Source organism: Vitis riparia, chromosome 4 (genome assembly GCF_004353265.1).
Source record: "Vitis riparia cultivar Riparia Gloire de Montpellier isolate 1030 chromosome 4, EGFV_Vit.rip_1.0, whole genome shotgun sequence".
In the NCBI taxonomy this organism is placed as follows: Eukaryota; Viridiplantae; Streptophyta; class Magnoliopsida; order Vitales; family Vitaceae; genus Vitis; species Vitis riparia.
The window spans coordinates 9336583-9358509 of NC_048434.1; the positions used below are offsets into that span (position 1 = coordinate 9336583).

A 21927-nucleotide genomic window follows, 5' to 3' on the forward strand; every position below is an offset into this window, starting at 1 on the left:
AGGTAACCCATGGAGAGTTTCTAGGAGGCTTTGAGGGAACCTTTGCTTTCACTTGGTTAAATGAAATCTATTGAACCTCTTGTAGATGCAGGATTCCTATGACCAGGTAAAAGATGTATTCCTAAGAGGGGGGTCGATTAACACACTTTCTCTTATAAATCCATCAAAGTCCTCAGGCTAGGGGTTAATTTGGAACCACCTAATTTTTATGAAATTCTTCTTGTGACATTAAAATCTTCCCTAACACACCATTTCAAATGGGTTAGGCCAAAAAGATTTTGTAGCTCTATCCAAAAATCTTGCCTAAGGGTGGTATTGTTGGGACCATAGATTGAGGTCAACTAGAAAGTCCTTCTTCATCTAATATTAACTTAATCGTTAATACCACCTCTATACAACTAAACTTGTTTAAATCCTAAATAATCAATACCTAACTCAAAGCTCCACAAGCTAGAAGAGAAGCCCACTCCTTGTTCCTAACTTTCCACACATGCTCACATACCTCCTATCACGTATTTCCTTTTTTATTTCTTGGGGCATCACTATTTCTGGAGATGTATGACAGATGAAATCCCTCACAAACTTTTCTTTTTAGAACCTAGTCTATCACGTGTCTCCCTTTTTGTTCCTTGGGGCATCATTATGTTTGGAGATCTATGACAAAGGAAATCCCCCACAAACCTTCTTTCTTTCTAGAACCTAGTCCTTGGATATTCTAGCTAATGATCTTCATGCCAACTCTTTAGAACCTGTCAACCTTTGGACCATCTACTAAGAAGCTCTAAAACCTTTGGATAAAGGTCTATCCTTCTCCTAAAATACACCTAATCCATTGGCTTTGCCGTACTACTGCATGCGGGATGATATTCTCACATCACCAAAAGACCCTTTGGAAGATTGCTTGTCTCACTTTGATGTGGATTGTGTGGAGAGAGAGGAATGCTAGGATTTTTTAGGGTACTTGGAATATGTTTGAGATGATGTGGGACTTACTTCATTTCTTTGTTTTGTTTTGGGTCTCTTGTATTGATGTTGTTAAAGCCTTTTCCTTGAATGTGATTCAACTTTGTTGGCTTTCCGTATGTACACCTTAGGGTTGGGCATACTTTGCAAGGTGCCTAGATGAGCTTTTGGTGATGTATTACTTGTATAGTCTCTTTTGTTCCTTTTGTACAAATCTCCTTGTAATGTGGAGGTTCTTTTTGGGTCTTTTGATTAGGTTTGCATTTTATGGGGAGGATTTCTCATCCTTCTCATAATTTCTTTACAGTAATTAATACAACTTCTGTTTCCAATAAAAAAAAAAAAAAAAATGAAAAACTTGATATTCATGGTGGCCAAATCGATTGAATTCCAGCCATTTTAGTAGGGGAGAGACCCTCTATGGGAAACCCATCAAACGAGGAGACTGATTCTAAGGGTTGTCTTGTGATATGGGAATGAGTCTCCCTAGAGGTGCTGGAAAGTGTCAACCTTTAACACTTTGCTATAAAGAGCTAAAGGAGACTCCGCACCATCATGATTGGGATTACCAACATTAGAGACAGGCTTTGCTTCAACATCACTTACTGTGTAAGGGTTAATTGGAGGATCAAAATTGGGCAAAGATGGTTGAGCAGAGGTGGGGGATGACTGAACGGAAGTTATTCCAGAATTGAATGCACGAATAAGGGGAAAAGGGGACAAATCAGAACCCCATTTGAGTTCTGGCACTGGTCCCATTTGAGGGAATATTTAAGAATCAATTTTCTGAATTGTAGTTAATATTCTACTTGATGCTAATATTTATGGTTTGACCAAAACCTTGTAGATGAATCATGGCAGCGTAATGGCCTTAAATATCAAAATTTATGATTTTTGATTAGTTTTATGGGTTGTTTTGGTTCTTTTGGACTAGCTAATGCTCACAAAAGTTAGTTTGAGATTCTTTGATAGAGAATGACATTATCACTGATTTGTTTCCTTTATGGATCTTTTTGCCATCTTGGTGCTATAGAGAGCCCTGTTATATGACTCGACATTATTCATTTGCTCTTTTCTTCTGCACTTTATTTTTGTTGGTTCCTTTGCTTCAATGATGGTGGCAATGTGATGGAATGCGAGTCTAAACTTGTTAGATAAAAAGAGCTGGTTATTTTGTAAATTTTAAATGTTGTGTCCTTGATTTGAGTACAATTTCTTGGTTAAATTATTCTCATCCTCTATCAGTCTGCCTTATATTGTGCCATGTATATTGGTCTATTTTGTCGCAAGTGCCTGAAAAATTATACTTTGGCGAGAAATAAGGAATTACTTCTTGGTGTAAATGAATAAAAAACTTCAAAGCATATAATAAAGTGGACGCTTGTTCTAAGGACCATCTGATTTTCTTGCCAGTGGCAATTATCTAACCACGATGGAGGTTCTCTTGCTAAGCAATGTGCATTTGGCTTGTTTTGTTTCCCATTGCAGAGTGATAATATTGTCATCTTTCCCATGTAGTATTCTCACTGCTTTTTATTTCCATCCTTTTATGAAATTTTCTATCTAAAATATTTTGGTGACCATGTTCAAGTGAGATTCTGGTTCCCCATCTTGCTTATTCTTTTTTTTGGGGGGGTTTAAAATAAATTATGTTATAATGTTCTTCTCAGTTGGCGCTAATGGATCTGGCAAGACGAACTTTTTCCATGGTGAGTGAATTTATACTTTCATATCATTTTTCCTTTTTGTACTCTGCTTTTCATGAAGCTCATTGACATCAAACTTGCTTTTTTCTTGTTCTGAAACTTATCTCACTTGTAGCAATTCGTTTCGTACTAAGTGATCTCTTCCAAAACCTGCGCAGTGAAGATAGACATGCACTACTTCACGTATGTTCTTGTGCTTTTTTTTCTTTTCTTGCTATCATATTAGGCATTTCATTTTATGCAATTTCTTTGTTCTTAATAATTTTATATTTCATACTTAACAGGAAGGTGCAGGGCATCAAGTTCTATCCGCTTTTGTGGAGATTGTGTTTGATAATTCTGACAATCGCATTCCGGTAATATTTGGTAATTTATGTTTTGTTATTCCCATATTTGGTCAATGTTTGGGGTGTGGGAGGTGGAGCTTTGGGCTATTACATTTCATCTCATATAAAGTTATCTCTTGCATATTTTTGCTAGTGAATAAGAAAATTCAATTTTGTTGCATAAGACTGGTAAGTGTTGCTTCTTGCTGTGTGCGGAAAAGATCAATGTAAATCATATTATATTTAAAGCATTATTAGTTATTTTTTCCCTAATTACTTGACATTTTTGATAATTTTTCTCCAAGGTTTCCTTCAGCTTCATCATGCACATTACTGGGGATAAAAAAAGGAAAAAGAAAAGCATCACATAAACATAGTTTGTTTGCAAAAAGAATTAGAACTATATTATGTATGGATTAACAAAGGCAAGCTCATTTTTAACAGATGCTAGATATGGCCTTTTTCTTCTGTTTTCTCAGTCAATGACCATTGGAAGCAATAGGAACAAAGAGAACAGTACAAGGTTAAAGATTGAGTCAGACAACCTTTTCCAAGTGTCATTTCATGTTTCTGCGTTAGAATATCTAGTGCCAATAAAGGGTACACTGATTCTTTGTATTTTTGGGGTGGTGTTTGCTCTTGAACTTAATACTGATGAGTGCATTGGTTGGACCCAATGTTGATTGTCATTGGAAGGTTTGCTTCCTTTGTGCGATGCACATCTTGACAAGGTTAAGAATATTGTAATCTTGTGGGTTATATAAACGTGTCAATTAATTAGAAAATAAGTTATTTAATAATAGTTGTTCTAATCATGTAATATCACAAGTGTTCCTATGCATAGATATATTCTGCACCTATCCTTTTTCCTGGATTCTTGTGCAACAAATGTTGCAAGTCCTCTGGTACCTGGGTCATTTTTTTCTGTTTGGTCATTAACTATTTCAAGCATCTGCACTTTTGGCAGGTTGACAAGGAGGAGGTGCGCTTACGAAGAACTATTGGTCTGAAAAAGGATGAGTATTTCTTGGATGGAAAGCATATTACGTAAGCATAATGCTTACCTTTTGTTCCAACAAAAAAAATGCTTACCTTTTGTTCAAAAAATAATCCTTGTTCTGTATATCATGCTTTTCATTCTTTACAGCTTTACTGACAATTGACAACGCAATTTCCAGGAAAACAGAAGTTATGAATTTACTGGAAAGTGCTGGTTTCTCTCGTTCCAATCCTTACTATGTTGTGCAGCAAGGGAAGGTTTGCCACTGATGCCCACTTCTAATGATTTGATATCTACATTGTCTTAATCTGCTGAACTGCATATGTTGTTATACACTTTTTTATGTTTCACAGATAGCATCATTAACATTGATGAAAGACTCTGAGCGACTGGATCTGCTGAAGGAAATTGGTGGCACCCGAGTTTATGAGGAGAGACGACGTGAAAGTCTGAAAATTATGCAAGAAACTGGTAAGTCACCATTTGGGATTTTGCTTCTCGTATATTTCGTATGTTTCTTACAAATATATATATTTTTTTCATTTAGGTAACAAGAGAAAGCAGATAATTCAAGTCGTTCAATACTTGGATGAGCGATTAAAGGAACTGGATGAAGAGAAAGAGGAACTGAGAAAATATCAGCAGCTGGACAAGCAGCGGAAATCTCTAGAATACACTATTTATGACAAGGAACTCCATGATGCTAGGCAGAAATTGGGGGAGGTCAGTTCTTTTAGATGCTTGGATTATAAAGATGTTAATTGTTTTTATCATTCTTGCACTAGTCCACTTTATTTCCTTCTTGGAGTATTAACTATGGTCTTGGTTTGACAAAAAAAAGCACGCGCACAGACACACACACACACACACACACTTAAGGCGCTAGATATTAGTGTTTGCTTGCCTATCTATAGACAAGGCTTCTATGACCAGGGGCTAAGTGTTTGGCTTATGGGGAGGCTTAGGACTTATTTGGTTTTTCACCTGTTATTTGCATATGATGCTCTATTGTTTTGTGATGTGGATGGAGATCAATTGTTATCTGTGAGGTGGATTTTGTTTTGCTTTACGGTGGCCTTGAGCCTTAAAATTGATTTCCATAAGAGTGAGCTCATCCTGGTGGGTGACATGGTGAATGTGGAGTTGCTTGTGAAGATTCTTGGTTGCGAACTAAGGAAATCTATTTAGGATTACTATTAGGCATTCCCTTCAAATTAGGGTCCCCTAGGGATTTAGTGGAGGGAGGATTTAGTAGCTTTTTTTTTTTTTGATCAATAAGTATATGATTGTATTGCAAAGAGGCGCTAAAGAAGCGACCCACCGAATTACAGTATAAAGGGATTTACCCCCTTACAAAAGGGCCCAAACAACAAAGGACAAGGCAAAACAAAAAAACCTCACCCTTAATGCATACACACCCACTCTATAAATTCTATTAAGGTCGAAGGACCATTTTTTATCCACAATTTGGTTTCCGACTACAATAAATACACAAAAGATACTTTCAGCCTTTGAATGGACAACCCACAATCCTCAAATGCAATTGAATTTCTAGCCTTCCATATAACCCAAAACAAGCATAACGGTCCCAATTGCCACGCCACCTTCCTCTTCTTTCCCACAAAAGAGCCCCTCCATCCTAAAAGGGTTTCCTTGACCAAAAGGGGAAAAACCCACGAAACACCAAAAAGGAAAGGAACACCATCCATACTTCCCTTGTTTTTTCACAATGGATAAGAAGGTGGTCAATTGACTCCTCACTCTTATGGCAAAGAAAACATCTATTTGCCATAACCCAACCTCTCTTTTGCAAGCGATCCAAGGTTAGAACTCTCCCCCATGAAGCCTCCCATGCAAAAAAGCTCAATTTGGGCTGCACACAAGAGTTCCATATAATTTTCAAAGGGAAAAAAGCAAGAGACCATGGCTGCATGGTCCTATACAAAGATTTCACCGAGAATTCCCCATCCTTTGATGCAATCCACTTCATCCTATCCTCCTCATCCCCCCTAACCTTCTTCCCCTCCAAGCAACAAAATAGCCTTTCCACTTCTTCCAACTCCCAATCATTGAAAGGTCTATTGAAACAAGGGTTTCAACTTCCCCCCCATTCCCCCTCAGCTATCCACACTTCATTTACCCAAGCCTCTTTGTTCGAAGCTAAAGCAAATAAAGAAGGAAAAGCCTCACTCAAAGGGATGGTTTTACACCATTTGTCTTTCCAGAACTTCACCTTCTCACCATCACCCACCACAAAGCCAAAAGAAGGGGTTACTAGATGTCCCATTTTACTTATTGCCTTCCACAACCCAAACCCATAGGCCTCCCTAGTCTCACAAGATCTCCACCCTCCTCTTTCCTCCCCGTATTTCCCTCTGATCACTTGATTCCAAAGAGCCTTTCTTTCATTTGCAAAGCGCCAAGCCCATTTGCCAAGGAGAGCCCTATTGAAGGCCCCAAGACTCTTAACCCCCAACCCTCCATTTCTTTTGTCTAAACACACAATTGACCATCTTACTAAGTGTGGTTTTTGCTCAAGAGCCCCGCCACCCCACAAAAAGTCCCTTTGAATCTTCTCCAATCTGATTCTAACCACTCTAGGCATCTGGAAAATAGACATAAAATAAATCGGTAAATTTGACAAGGTATTGTGTGCACTAGAGTAATCCTCCCCCCTTTTGAAATGTACTGACGTTTCCACATAGCCAATTTCTTTCTGAATCTTTCTTCTATTCCATCCCACATTGCAACACTTTTAAACGGAGCACCTAACGACATCCCTAGATAAGTGGAAGGGAGTTTTCCCACCCTGTAACCAAACTCATCAGCCAACTCATCCACATTCTTGACTCTACCAACCGGAATCAGCTCACTTTTCTCCGGGAGGATTTAGTAGCTTGTTGGAAAAGGGAATTTTTTTTCCAAGGGTGGAGACTGACTTTGATCAAAAGCGCATTTTCTAGCCTCTCGATTTACTTTATGTCAGTGCTTTTGATCTTGCTTGGAGTTAACACTAGATTGGAGAAGATTCAGAGGAATTTATTTCAGAGAAGCAGTAACTGGGAGGAAAAAGTGTCATTTGACCGGATAGTCAATTGTTTGCTTGGAGAAAAGTGAATGAGGCTTGGGAATCAGAAGGCTTTTAGAGCTCAATAAAGCTTCAAGGTATGCAAAAGAATGGGATTTGATGTAGAGAAGAGTCATCAAAAGAAAATATGGGAAGGTGGAGGGGGTTTAGTACCAAAGGTAGGAAGGGAAGGGTATGACGTCAGTCTCTGGAAGGCTATATGAAAAGGTTGAGAAGCATTGCAAGATTGTACAAGCATTATTGTTGGTGATAGATCTCAAACAACGTTTTGGTTTCATTCTTGGAATGGGGATTGCTTGTTGAAGGAATCTTTTCCAGTTTTGTTTTTGGTATTTTCTCTTGTTGTGATGCTTAGGTAGTTGATTTTTGGCAGGGGGAGGTGACCATGGCCACTAGTTTACCCATTTTGGGAGATTTTTTTTGGATATGGAGTTGGGATTAGGGCAAGTTCTTCTTTATAGGCTAGTCTGTGGTGGTTATGGGTGGTTGTGTTCATAGGTTGGGATAGAGTCTAAATAGAAATGACAATTTTGTGGTGAAATCTTTCCATAGCCTTTTGAATCTAAGGGTGCAAGGCTTTTTTCCTGCCAAGGAAGTTTGAGTTCCTTGGGCACCTTTTAAGGTTAGTTTCTTCGCTTGGGTGGAAATCCTTACTTTGGATTAGCTTGAAAGGTGGTATTGGGCGATTATGAGTTGGTGTTTAATGTGCAAGCAAGTGAAGAATTGACAAACCTCATTCTCATTATTGTATGATAGTGCATAGTTTATCATAGTATTCTCTCTTTTTAGTGTGATGTGGGTGATACTTAGTTCAATCAAGGAGTTGTTAGGATCACATGAAAATTTTGTGGGAGAGTGCAAGAGGTTTTAGTGGATTATCCCTCTTATCCCTTTTTCTTCATCTGGAAAGAGATCATAATACAAGCTGTTTTGAGCAAGGGTGAAAGTATTGGTTTTAACGGATATGTCGGTAACTTGATTTTACGGATATATCGGGAAATATCGGTAGATGTTTTGACACAAAATACTTGTATGACAAAAATTGATAAAGAAATTCATAGAAATATTGGAAAAAACTAAAAAATGATAGAAAAATAATAATACATATATTGAATTGCTTTAACAAAAAAATTGATATACATTGAAGAATATAAAATAAAAAATGATAGATAAGTATTTTTTATTTAAAAATGTTGACAATTTTATTTATAAATTTATATTAGTTTGTATTAAATTATTATAGAAAATATATAATAAAATAATTAAAATTAGTTTATTTATAATAATTTTATTTTAATTAATTCATAATATATAGTATATAAAATATCAGTATATGCGTAGATGTTTCTTTTCTTTGAATTGATATCAACAAAGTACAATTGGTCTAATGGTAGGGATGGTTCACTTCAATCTTATTAAGGTCACTGGTTCGAAACCAATAGTTGCATATTTAGGTGTTCTTTCTATTTAGCCTTAAGCAATCCCACATCAGAAGTGGGAGAAAAGGCAATGCCATATTTAATGGCCTTTGCAGCTGACAGTGAGCACAGGCGCATGGAGTGGAATTGGCCCCAGTTCCATGGGTTGATTTCTGGCCCAGTAACCCAAAAAAGAGTTTTGACCGAAAGAGGACTGCTGACTTATTGCTTGAGGGCTGAAATATATCAGAAATATCACCTATAGATCGACGATTAAGGAGGGAAAATAACGAAAAATCCTTCAACCGAGCTATTGATGTCCATATCGTGTCGAGGGGTGCTGATACCCGATATTTTGGCGAAAAATCGCTGATATTTCTCGACATTTTAAATCTTGATTTTGAGGATGTAGAGAGCTGGGAACTAAAATAGAAAAATCTCTCTGGACGCACTCTGCTATCTTGTCTGATATGGTTTTAAGTGTAACATTGTATCCTTTCTAAATCTAGTTGACTATTTAGGTAGGGGTTTAACGTGTTGCTAATGCCTTAGGCATTCATTATATACTTTCTATGTACATAGGGTGATCCCTTTTTATTATGCACTTTGAATAAAGTCCTTATGGCCCAGTAGGGAAAAAAAAAAAAAGAAAACTTCAAAAAATTTGTTTTATGTTTTTAGAAAGCAAGAGTTAAAGATCAGGTTGATATCAGAGAACAATAAATAGATGTTCTTTGTTGTTTAAAAAAAATGTTCTCGCAATTAACAAAACACTGAAAACACATGGAAATAATAAGTAATTGACAATGTTTGTTACCCTTGTTAAAAGTAGATAATCATTCTAATTAAGAGGATGGTGTTTTAGGATGAGGATAGTCAGCAACATTGGGAATTTAAAGGGAGGAAGATTTTTGAAATAATGGAAAGTCAAGAGTTCTACAGGAAAAAATTTGGTAAATAAAAATCTGAAAACTTAAAGATTAAACTAAAATCTCATATCGATCTATATATACGAGCTAAACTAAAATCTCATATAGATCTATATATATGAGCATACGAGAGATCTTCCATTCAATTGTAAGGATGTATATATATATATTTTTTTCCAAACACCTTGACCTATTCTGATTTAGGCTCCTTAGTTTTCTAAACATCCATGGCATTTACCAAATTAACCCCACTTGTACATTTTAATTTCTTCCAATTCCTTATCTGAAAAGTTGGCTAAAAATGGAATTTTGGCACAGGGAATTTTGTTGAGAAGTTTTGCCCTGTTTGAGTTGATTTTACTTTACTTGGATTCTCTTGTTGGATTTTTGGGGGTTCTTCCTGTTTTATATCTCTGTATTTATTTTGGTTTGGAGGATAATCCATCCTTGTAACTTTCTTTACTGTGAATGAAGTTCTTTTTATATAATGATTAGATAAATGTGTATATTTATTTATATGTATTGGTATGTTTCTAATTTTTATTTCAGTATTGACTCTTTATGATGAATAAAATTTTACTTCTATACAATTTAGACTCCCTTGGGAAGAAAAATGTTTTTCTTCAGTATTCTTGCTTTGCATCGCCTTACTTTAGTAAATCAGTTGTATGGGTTCCTTTGTTAAATTGCATCAATTGCTTATGAGCTGCGACCTGCTCTTGATCTTATCTTGCTTACTCTTTGCTTGGAGTGCAAAAATTATTTTATTTTATTTTATTTATTTAAAAAAATTTTTGAATTGCAATATGGTTTGTGAGCAAATTTTTGTGGATTTAACTTATTGTTTCTTTGTAAATGCTTTGAGTCTTTACTGTGCCTAAGCTCTAACCGAGCACTGCTCTTGTTGATTGTTTTATATGGCGGAAATATCTTGATGTTTGTATCTATGTTTTTTCCCTTAATTCAGGTTGAAGAGGCTCGAACCAAAGTTTCTGAAACGTCCACAAGGATGTATAACAGTGTTCTGGAAGCCCATGAAAAGTCTAAGGACTTGGATAAGACATATAAAGATCTAACAAAAGATGTTCAAGGTTTAAACAAAGAGAAAGAATCAATTGACAAGCAGCGATCTGAGGCACTACAGAAGCGCACACAGCTTGAACTTGATGATAAAGATCTACGAGAAAAAATGTCTGTGAATATTAAGGCCAAGGTATTCTTCTAATAAAGTCCAGTTAATACTTTATAACAAAAAGTTTTAAGAGAAGAAAAGTTTTAAGAGAATGGTGCTGCATTTGTATTTTCATGATTCCAGGAGGATGCAGCAAAACAGCTTGAGATTCTACAGAGAGAAATTCAAGACTCAACAGAGGAGCTTCACAAAATTACTCCTTTGTACGATGAGAAAGTCATAGAGGAGAAGGAGATATCTAAAGGGTATGTTTGCTGAACATTTACCACTTGAACAATTTTAAAAGGCATGTTTATATACTTCATTTCAGGTTTTTAACAGTGCACATCTTTTCTTTGTTAATATATATTTTTTTTCACTCTGTAAAGATATCTTAGTATCCTATCCTAGTTTTTGCCTGGAATGGATAGAAGGGATTCATTTAGCCCTAACCCTAGTAGTTGGGATACGACTTTGCATTGAGTTGTGTGCTAATGGGCCTCTAATTCCAGCTGGAACACACTTTCATTTACACTGGGTGCGATATCGAATCTATGTTTCTGCACAGGTGCAGTTGCCACATTGTTGGTTGTGCCATCCAAAATTGGCTTCACATCTTTTGTGATGCCAATTAAGCAAAGAATTACAGTTTCTGCAATTGTCAACAATTTTCTTCTGTTCTTAGCTTGTTGTCATGGACTTAGTCTTTTCCTAAGCTCGTGCGGCACTTAGACAAGTCAAGACCCTTGATCTTGCTAAGTCAGCCTTACTCTCAATGCTTAGCTTGTTAGGCTAAGACGCTCACAATTTGGAAGCTTTAGAAGGCGTAGTAGGCAACTCTTAAAGAATGGAAGTTGTTATTACTTAAGGAAGCCTTTACAAGTGCTTTTGGGAACTCACTTGCTTGGTTAGGAAGTGATTTGGGTGGTGCCTTGGCCAAATGAGGCCCTCACCTATTTATAGGTACCAATGGAACTCTCTAGAACCTTGGAGGGTTCCTTACAAATCAAGAAGATTCTAGAATACCCTACACAATTCTATGTACAACCCTATGTACAAGAGATCTCTAGAATTCTCTAGAAAGCCTTGGATTCCTCTCATGCCTTCCACTATAGTGTAGAGATGTGTGGACATCTCTAGGCATCTCTAGAACTTTCCACACTCTTCCCTCCAATGGCTTAGTGTAGATGGCTCCAGGAGTCTCCAGAAGCTTCCTGGGCTCTATATAAACCCATGAGGAGGCTCATTTGAAGCATCCTATGACATTGTGCTACCTAATCCCTTCATTGAACTTTGGCATAGTGGCATTTTATTGTTATATTCTTTCTCTTTATTATTTGTAGAGTGCATATGCCTAAAAGAATTGCATTTAGTATGTGATTTGGACAAAGCTTTGGGTTGCTTTTATACTATATTTATGTGTGAATATTCCCTATGACAAATAGAATAATGGAGCGTGAAAAGCAGCTTAGCATTCTTTATCAAAACAAGGTCGAGCTACTCAATTTTCTAGCAAAGCTGCACGTGATAAATGGCTTCAAAAGGAAATTGATGATCTTGAACGAGTTCGTTCTTCGAATATGGTTCAGGTAACTATTCTCAATGATTTGTTGTAAGAATCTAGAGTCTCACTTTCACCTTAATGTTTGTGCTGGTATATATTACATGGATGAAACACTTATTTTGTCTTGGTTTTATAAATGATTCAGCTAACTGTTCTTATTGATTTGTTCTTGTAAATGATTCAGCTAACCGTTCTTATTGATTTTTCATTTTAATGTAATATTGTTGTATCTAGGTATATGATACATGGATACAAACACCATTTTTTCATCCTACTTGGTCAAGACACAATAGGGAATTAAGTATTTTTGTCCCACCCTAAAGTCACACTTGTAGAGATGCTAATCAAAGAAATGGTTCAAGTGATTGAGATTCAAATGAGACTTGAAGTAGGAAACATTTGTGAGTTAATGGTTAAGCTCACTTATATTGCTTATTTTCATTTATTCTTCTCTTTTTCAGCTGTAATCTCACTGACTGGGAAGATCAGATCAAATTGCACCATTTACATGATAAATTGGTTATCTTTGTTGTCAAGCTATAATTCAAGATAATTACAACATATTCTATCTAATTGTAGTAGGCTGAAAATTTTGGGTTGTAATTAGAAGGTGTTGCCTTTTTTTTAAAGGGTGATTTGGATCAATGCTGAACTACTTCACCGAATGGAGCCTTGATCTTGACTGCTTGGTGTCAGATGCATGTATTCATTTCCATTGTGCAAATGTATTTTCTCTCTCTTTTTTGAACATGTCGTTTCCCACCTCCTGCACTGTTGTCTTTAATGAATGGAGTTATTGAGTGAACTGCAATGGTTAAACATTGGGTGACATTTGCACAAGTTGGTGCAGGGCTTGGAACAACACAGTTTCACTAAACTCTTTGTTGCATTGCAGCTATTTCACATAGGTGGCTGCTTGTGGCAGCCAGCATTTTCTTCCATAGGTCCATCCTTACTCCCTTAGTATCTGCTTGTGTCTGGTTCTTGTTTGCATGAAGTCATTCATTGATTGGAACTCTTGAAACTGTTTCATCTGTTGTTCTCAGTGGTGCATAGTGTGCCCTTTCTTATGTTATATCTTTCGTTGCATTTTGACCAGATCAACCTATTGATGGCTCACCTTCATGGTAGCTGGTCTTTTCTTAGTGCATTCCTTGATCCTTTTAGGTCTCTTTTATGTCTTTAGTGGATTGCTTGGTGCTGTTGGGGACAACCAGCAGTCAGAATCAGATATACATGTTACTGAGTTATTTGTCTCTCTACTTACCCCACAGTTTTTATTCTACAGTGGAGCTTTCTTGTGCATAAATTTCTTGTATCTTTTGTCTGGGGTGGTTAAGTCTTTTTCTAAATATATCATATCGCTCTATTGATTTTTCCTTTGTATAATAACTCTCCTACTTTTGCACGTTTCAGGAGAAAAAACTCCAGGATGAAATTCATCAACTCAACGCTGAGTTGAAAGAAAGAGATATCTACATTGATAGTCGCAAGAAGGAAATTGAATTGTTACAATCACTCATCTCTCAGTCTCGTGATGGTTTCAACGATTACAAGGCACAGAGAGACAAGCTGCAGGATGAGCGGAAGTATGATTTTGTAACTTTGTGGTCTATCGTGAAAAGACAAAAATTATTTTGTAATTTTCTTTTAGGAATAGTTGATGCAAAGGATGTGAATATGATCAAGAGTGTTTCTTTGTTTAGGTCCTTATGGGGGAAAGAAAGTGAACTCTCTGCTGAAATTGATAAGCTAAAGACAGAAGTTGTAAAAGCCGAAAAGAGTCTTGACCATGCAACTCCTGGTGTGAGTGATTCTTCCTTGACTTGTATCAGGTTTTGATTTGCAGAATAAGGTTGTCAATATCCGTGAGTGAACCTTGATGATGATCTGTCTAGCTAGGGGTTTTCATTCCATGTTATAAGTGATGTGTGCTGCAGTACTATTGATACGTTTGTTATTAAGGTTTTAGTGTGTATGTTATGAGTAATGAGGAGAATGATACAACGAAAAATCTCATGAGAAAAAGAGTGATGGAGGGAGTCATCTTGTTGGGTTAATTCTGTTGGATAGGCTGATTTATGTTCTCCTCTTATGCTATTTTTTTAGTAATTCTTTTAGTCAAGTAATTTATTGTTCCTACAATGAATTGTTTTTGTGTTCATTATTGTGGTGGCAGTTGATATTGGTATTTTCTCAAGGCTCTAATCATGACTGCTTGAGTATTCTTTCTTTCTTTCGCCTTTTTTTTTTCTTCCATTGGCTTGATGCACTATTAAACATTCTTTCTTAAAGAACTTCTGCTAGATATCTGTTGTCTTGTTTCCATTTCTTTCTAAAATTTATTAATACACCCAGGATATTAGGAGAGGACTGAATTCTGTTCGGAGGATATGCAGAGAGTTCGAAATTCATGGAGTCTTTGGTCCAATTTTTGAGTTACTTGACTGTGATGAAAAATTTTTCACTGCTGTTGAAGTTACTGCTGGAAACAGGTAGTACTACAGTTCATTGTTGTCCTGTCCCAATTCTGCATTATTAGGATATCTTTCTGACAAGCCACCTCAGCTGGTAAATTGTTGACTTCTAATTCTATGTGCATTCAATGCTTGAATTTCTCATGGCTCTTTGTGCAGCTTATTCCATGTGGTGGTTGAAACTGATGAAGTATCAACCCAGATAATTAGGCACCTTAATGCATTGAAAGGTGGACGGGTTACTTTTATACCACTGAATAGGGTGAAGGCTCCACATGTGGCTTATCCGCAGAGCTCTGATGTGATACCTTTATTGAAGAAATTGAATTCTCACCTAATTATACTCCAGCTTTTGCCCAGGTTTGCCTTTGTTGTGCTCCTGTTTTCTCTTGGAACATGAGATTATATTTCAGATCAATGTTTGAGTTACATCAATTTTTCTGCAATTTACTCGTGGTTTTCCTCTAAAAGTGTCAATTTACATGTAGATGATCTCTAAAATTGTTCTTTATGATGAGTTTCTTTGGTTGAGGCCACAAAGATAGCCAATAAGTTTATTAATTACGTCTCTTTGCTGGTTTTCTGTTGGTATTTTTCCTGTTCCTGTTCATGCTGTGCTCTTGATTCAAGAAAAGATTTATTGTTTGTACTTTTCATTCTTCACCTCAAGACTTAATTGGTCTGTTTTTTTGGTTTCTTTTTCTTGATAAAAATGGGGGAAAAAGACTAGTACAACAGAGAAGGCTGTACTTCAAGAAAGAGAAAAAGAGAGAAGGAACCTAAACAATTATGACCCCTTTCTGCTAGGAAATCCACTTTATTGGTGGATCTTGGAGTCCTCTTGAAGTTGACTTCTACTCAAGAGGCCGTAAGCTAGGTCCTTTTTGTGTGTCAGACGGCTTCCAAGAACCCACTTTCTTGGTTTTGGCCTCATTAATAATACTAGATTCAATTGTTTTTAGATTTTGAGATGGCATTTTTAAACATAATGATGACTGCTGAAAAACCTTTTGTTCTTCAGAAAATTTTAACGCCTCAAGCGTAAAAGAAATTAAAAGGAAAAACAAATTAAAGGATACAATCTAGTCTAATATGGCATCCTCATGTTCAACTTATTTTGTATGTTTCTCATTAGGTTTCAGGGCTGTATATTGTTTTTAGATGAGTGCCTCATCTTGTCACTTGGTAATAGAACTTTGGAAGAGTATTTCCTCAAATCTTTGTTTCAGTGCTTCAGGCATTCCTTGGAGGGTTCTAGTTTTTCTTAGAGTTCATTGGCTGTTTGGAGAGGGGTTGGGCTAGTGTAAGGCGTTTTATCTTTGTTTTGTTGTTTTTTGCGTTATAGTGGAATTTATATACTTGTTGTGTGTTGGGGTTTCTACCCCACATGTATATAGCTAGATTGCTTCAATCTCCCCCCTACAAACTTGGAATTGAAGATTTAGTTATGATTAGAACTCTACTTTTCTATCTTCATTCATGGATCCTTTACTCACATTCATTCAATTGGAAGTATGGGAGCATGCATGTGGTAGGAAAATTAGACCAATCTTGAGATATGATATGCTTAAAGTGAATATTTGTGACAGGAAATGAATACTAATTTTAGGATGACTGACCCTTAAATCCAGTCCACATAATGTCTTTCACAGGAGCTAGAGGAAATGCATCTCAGGTACACCAATTAGGTATGAGAGGATTAACTTCAGATCCCCTATTGTCTGAAATGAATTTCTAGATCCATGGATTCATCAATATCAAGTTCATAAAAAGAACCAAATTCTTGTTGGCAATTTTGTATGATAAAAAATAATTATGAGAAGTATATAGATAGATATAAGGATACATTGATGAATTTTCTAATGAGCTTGTAGAGGTTGAAAATAATATCAAATTGTGCAAAGAAAGAGAAAAAATTTGGGAGATAGAGAGATCATATGGAAGAAGAGGAAGAAAGCTTGGAGGGCTGCTCCCTTGTGCTTGTTTAGAATGAAAGGAATAGGAGGGCTTTTGAAGATGCAGAACAGTTAGATGAAACAATTAAGTCCTCCTTATGAGTATCCTTTTGGAGTGGGTTTGATTGTACATAAATGCTTTAGCTGTGACCAGGGTATGCTTTGTAGATTGGATGAGTTCTTTATAAGGAGAGGAAGGTTGTTTTTGTTTCTCCTTCTTTCTTTTTGTTAGCCTGTGTGCATGCTACTTGTATACTTCATGTGTACTTCACTGCCTCCTTTTTCAGGTGCTTCTACTTTGATCTACTCTGTTCATGACATACATATAGATTTTATGAGTATGTCTTATTGAGTGATTTGCAATCTTTATCCTCAATTGATTAGTTATTTTGATGTTTTATCTTATTCTGTTCTCTTACTCTCATTTTATTTCTATTTTCGAAGTCTGGGTCATCGTTGAGTTTTGAACTGTAATTATGCAAAGCATACTGTCCATCCTTCATGGGCTTAATTAGTAAATATTTCCTATTCTGGTTCCTAGGTATTTGCCAGAACAGTGATTTGCCGGGATTTGGATGTCGCTACAAGGGTTGCTCGTACTGATGGTTTAGATTGTATAACCTTAGAAGGTTGGCACAGAACCAATTACTGTATTATTTGTTGCTTGAAAATTACATCTGGGTGTCTAAGAGCTTCACAATTTGTTCATTGTCTTTATAACAGGTGATCAAGTAAGCAAGAAAGGTGGAATGACTGGGGGATTTTACGATTATAGGCGCTCAAAACTGAAATTTATGAATATAATTAGGCAGAACACAAAGTCCATCAACATGAAGGAAGATGAGCTGGAGAAAGTTAGGTTTAAGCTTCAAGATATCCTTTAAGCTAATGAATTTCATGTTATGCAAGACTTGTTGCCAAAACTTTCTTGTTTTTCGTTTTTTCTTTTTGATAAATACATGTTGCAGTTTCTGGCTGGGTAAGTTTTGATAAAATCTAGGGAATATATTTCCTTAAGAACAAGTGTGGATTTTCCATTGCGAGTCTTTTTTTTTTTCAATTACAAGAAACAAGAAATAGTATTACCTAAAAGAGATTTACATAGAATACAGAGAAAGATGGGAGTTCCTCCTCAAATAAGGAAAGCAAAATTATGATAAAACAAAGCTCAACAAACAAAAAGGAAAGGCAAAAGAACAAGATTACCACTCAAAACCAAAGGTTGATTCCCCTTCTACAAGTCTTCTCATAATCAAATTTTTGTTCCATTTCCCACTACAAAATTAGCATGATTAGAGAAATCATTGAAGACCTGAGAAATGGCCTTCCAAGGACTACAATGTGACCACCTAACTAAAATGTTTGCATCTCAACCATTTGGATACTTTCTATAGATGCTCAAGATAACCTTGTGCCAAAAAGCAGTGCACTCCCTAGAGAACCACCACAGCCACTTCCCTAAAAGGGGCCTATTTCTCAAAGAAATGCTCACAAAACAAACCCTCCTTCCTCAGCATTTTGGATTTTATGTCCACCTTGATCCCAGTTGGCATGGAAAAAGTCCAAATAACAACTCATCCAACCATTAATCATCCCACATTTCTACTATCATCTAATATTTTCTTTGAAACATCATTCACTTTTCACTAAAATCATCTAAGGAGAAGCTGGAAAAGTACACTTCCAAAGAACACTGCATCTAACTGTCTTGTTAAAGCTCTAAGGAAATAACCATTGGACTATATCCTTCAGGGTAGGTAAAAAAATCCCAATTGATGCAAACAACCTCTACAAAGATCAAAAGAAGATATGTCAAGGATGGAAGCTGTATAGGTTTTCTAACCTGGGAGCTTCTTGTTGTTATATGTCAGTATCCATGCAATAGCTCTGACTTCAGGGGTGTGTGTGTGTGTGAAAGAGAGAGGGAGGTGTGCATTAAGAGTCATCTATGGTTATTATGTTAACATCATTGAGCAAACTCATAACTAAGATCAGTTGGAATGAGTAGTCATTATAAAACTCAAAGCTGAACTTCTAAATCACTCTTATCGCTTGTATGTTAATGTCGTCTGTGTCTGGGCTTGGGTTTATCCCGTTCCTAAAGTTCTTGGAGCATTCTTCTTGTCAAATTTTTGTGTTTTTGTTTTTTGCTTAATTGTGCCCACAGATAGATCAAAAAATTACAGAGCTAGTCACTGAGCAGCAGAAAATTGATGCCAAGCAGGCTCATGACAGATCAGAATTGGAGCAGCTAAAGCAGGACATTCTTAATGCTAATAAGCAGAAAGAGTCCATTTATAAAGCTCTTCAAAAGAAGGTATCTTGCATGCTCAATTTTACATTTGTTCCTCAACATGGGGTGCATTTCTTTGTTCTCTCTCTTTTTTATTTTTTTATTTATATATATATATATATATATATATTTTATTTTATCTTATTTTTTTAGAAGCTTCACTGTTCTGCTGGCTTATACTTCTTTTTTTTTCCCATTTATCCTTTTCCTTTTCTTTTTAATTCTTTTTTGGTTTGCATTGTAGGAAAAGTTGCTTGCAGATGTTCGGACTCAAATTGAGCAGCTCAAAGCCAGTATGGCTATGAAACAGGCTGAAATGGGTACGGATCTCATTGATCACTTAACACCGGAAGAAAAAGATCTGTTATCACGATTGAATCCTGAAATAACAGACCTGAAAGATCAGCTTATCACATGCAGAACGGATCGCATAGAGGTTAACTAAACGAACCCTATTGGAGTTTATGTGAGCTTACACCATATGCACCTTTCTATTTTTATTTGTGTATGCTTTTCATTTTATAGATTGAAACAAGAAAAGCAGAGCTTGAGACCAATCTAACCACCAACCTTGTTAGACGGAAGCTAGAATTAGAGGCTATAATATCTTCTGCAGAGACTGACATTTGGAGTGGGGAAGCTGAGTTGAAGAGGCAAGAACTAAAGGAGGCTAAGTTGTTGGTTGAAGATTTGACGCAGCGGCTCAAAAGTGAGACTACTGAGCTGCATCTCCATAATTTCTAAGTTGAAGGTTATAATTCATGATCTCATGTTTAAATGGGGTCATTTTTTTTTGCAGGAGTTTCTGAAAATATAGATGAACGAACAAAGCAACTGAGGAAGATCAAAGATGAAAAAAATAAGTTAAAGGTAATCCTCTTATATGGGCTACTGTTCTAGTCATTGTTCTTTACTGCTGGTGGTAAGATAATTTGTTGTGAATGCAGTTGGTAATTGGTGTCTATTGCTGGTGCTAAGATGATGTTTTTCTTCTTTTTATTTTTTATTTATTTATTTTGAATACAGAGTTTGGAAGACAACTATGAGAGGACGCTCCAGGATGAAGCAAAAGAACTAGAGCAATTATTAAGTAAAAGAAATCTTCTTCTTGCTAAACAAGAAGATTACTCAAAGAAAATCAGAGAATTGGGTCCACTATCCTCAGATGCTTTTGACACGTATTACATCTTTCTGAACTTGACTCCTTATTTATGTTGCACTTTTTTCAGTTCATTCTCATATTTGCTGATAAATATCTAAGGTCTGAACCATATCAATTTTATTTTGTATTTAGATTTCATATTTATTGCATGTGACTTAGTGTGGGTCGGCATGTATGCAACTATGAGAAATAACACATTATATGTAGAGATCCTCTCCTTTGACAACTTTATTGCTTTCAATCTGTATTGTTATCATCAACTGACCTGATCTCTCTCTCTCTCTCTCTTCAGAAAGGAGAGTGATTAATACTTGATAGCATCTTAGCTGGTAGAGGAATTAAAATTTTAGACTTGACCAATTCCTAAGCATTGCTAGTGCCATGAGGTATAGGATGAAGGAAATATTAGTGAGAAGGACAAAGAACAGTGAGAAGAGAAAGAGTGGAGAGTAATAAAATAAGGCCACACACAAACAATCAAGTCTCTCCCTTTATGTGTGCTACATACTGTTTAATTGAAACATCTAGATATCCTTGTATTGGAATAATATGACTTTATGTTTAGCACTACTTAAAAATTTGTGATATATTGATGCCTAGCTTGTTACTTATGCCGTGAAACTGATTATTTTATTTTATTATTTATTTATTTATTTTATTTTTATTGTTGTGTTCCATAGAAAATGTATGTGTACTTGTGCCAATTATATTGGGCAAATAGAGGTGAAACTGGTGTTTGAGTCTTAATGGGTACGATCTTCGAACAACACCAAGGACTTCACAACCTAATAAGCTGGAAAGTGCCTTCAAGGTTTATGCCAATTAATTGGCAACAAAAGGTTGGGTGAAAAGTGTTTGAACTTTAACCAACTTAACTCAATTGGGTTTGCAACTCGAGCATGTTAGAAGGCTAAACGACACCAAACTTGTATATCGATATTTCCGACCCACACTAAAACCTAAGGTTGGATTGAAAACTCTCAACCTACATGAGGCTGGTTGGCAACTTTGATCTCCATGGATTATCAATTTTCTTGGTGGTTAACCCTTTAGCCTATCAATTTTCTTGGTGGTTAACCCTTTAGCCTATCAATTTTCTTCCTTACCCGTACTATAGAAAGCCCATATTATAGACAAAATGTTTCCATTTTCAAATTTATGAATAAACAGTTGAGAATGAAGTTTTCCAATAAATAAAACAACAATTTCAAACCTATCAAATATAAATCATAAACCATGATAAGAGGTAAAAATAGAAATATGTCTTAAAGCAATAAAATGTAAGTGTCATTATTTATTAATTCAACATAAATGACAACTTCCAAACTCAAGTTTTAACATTTAAAGACATTTTAACAATTCAATAAAAGTAATAAACCACTATTAGTTTTCTTTGCATTATTTTCAATAAAATAATAAATAATATTATTAAGAAAATAACAAGTAAATAATAACAAGTGAGTTTAGATATCAGAGAATGAGGGGAAGAGGGGGAGAAATGGACTTTCAACTGTTTGACCAAAAATATCCTGTGTCTATTTAAGGAGTATTCCTTTTTCTTTCATTTGTTTGTACGCATATCACCGCTGCCCCCACCCCAATCAGTAAAAAAAAGAGAGAGAGAAGGAAACAAAGAAAACTCTTAATAGTGAGTTTTTGCCTTTGATGGGCTCTTTTGTTTTGGGAATTTTCAAGGATCATGCTTTAGCTTTGCATAGATGTTGGAAAACTAAGTTATATTGATATTTAATTGGACGTGTTAGTGTGTTACTAGATTTAAAATCGCAATTATGCTAGACAGAACTTTGATACTACCTAAGGTTGTGCCAGTTTGTTCGGAACTGGAGAGATATCATTTCACTGTGCTGGTGTATA

General features: G+C 35.9%; 1 protein-coding gene across 1 annotated transcript in view; it reads left to right on the plus strand.

The window, feature by feature from the left end:
- LOC117912368 (structural maintenance of chromosomes protein 3-like) overlaps positions 1-21927 on the plus strand; it is a 51633-nt gene that overhangs the window by 12505 nt on the left and 17201 nt on the right. Inside the window, 23 exon segments of the mRNA XM_034826926.1 lie at positions 2634-2672; positions 2785-2852; positions 2954-3025; positions 3963-4042; positions 4174-4252; positions 4349-4466; positions 4543-4718; positions 10398-10643; positions 10746-10867; positions 12047-12081; positions 12084-12190; positions 13582-13754; positions 13872-13971; positions 14524-14660; positions 14802-14965; positions 14968-15002; positions 17139-17226; positions 17321-17470; positions 18763-18914; positions 19135-19326; positions 19416-19599; positions 19690-19760; positions 19917-20068. Coding sequence (XP_034682817.1) covers positions 2634-2672; positions 2785-2852; positions 2954-3025; positions 3963-4042; positions 4174-4252; positions 4349-4466; positions 4543-4718; positions 10398-10643; positions 10746-10867; positions 12047-12081; positions 12084-12190; positions 13582-13754; positions 13872-13971; positions 14524-14660; positions 14802-14965; positions 14968-15002; positions 17139-17226; positions 17321-17470; positions 18763-18914; positions 19135-19326; positions 19416-19599; positions 19690-19760; positions 19917-20068 — 2740 coding nt within the window.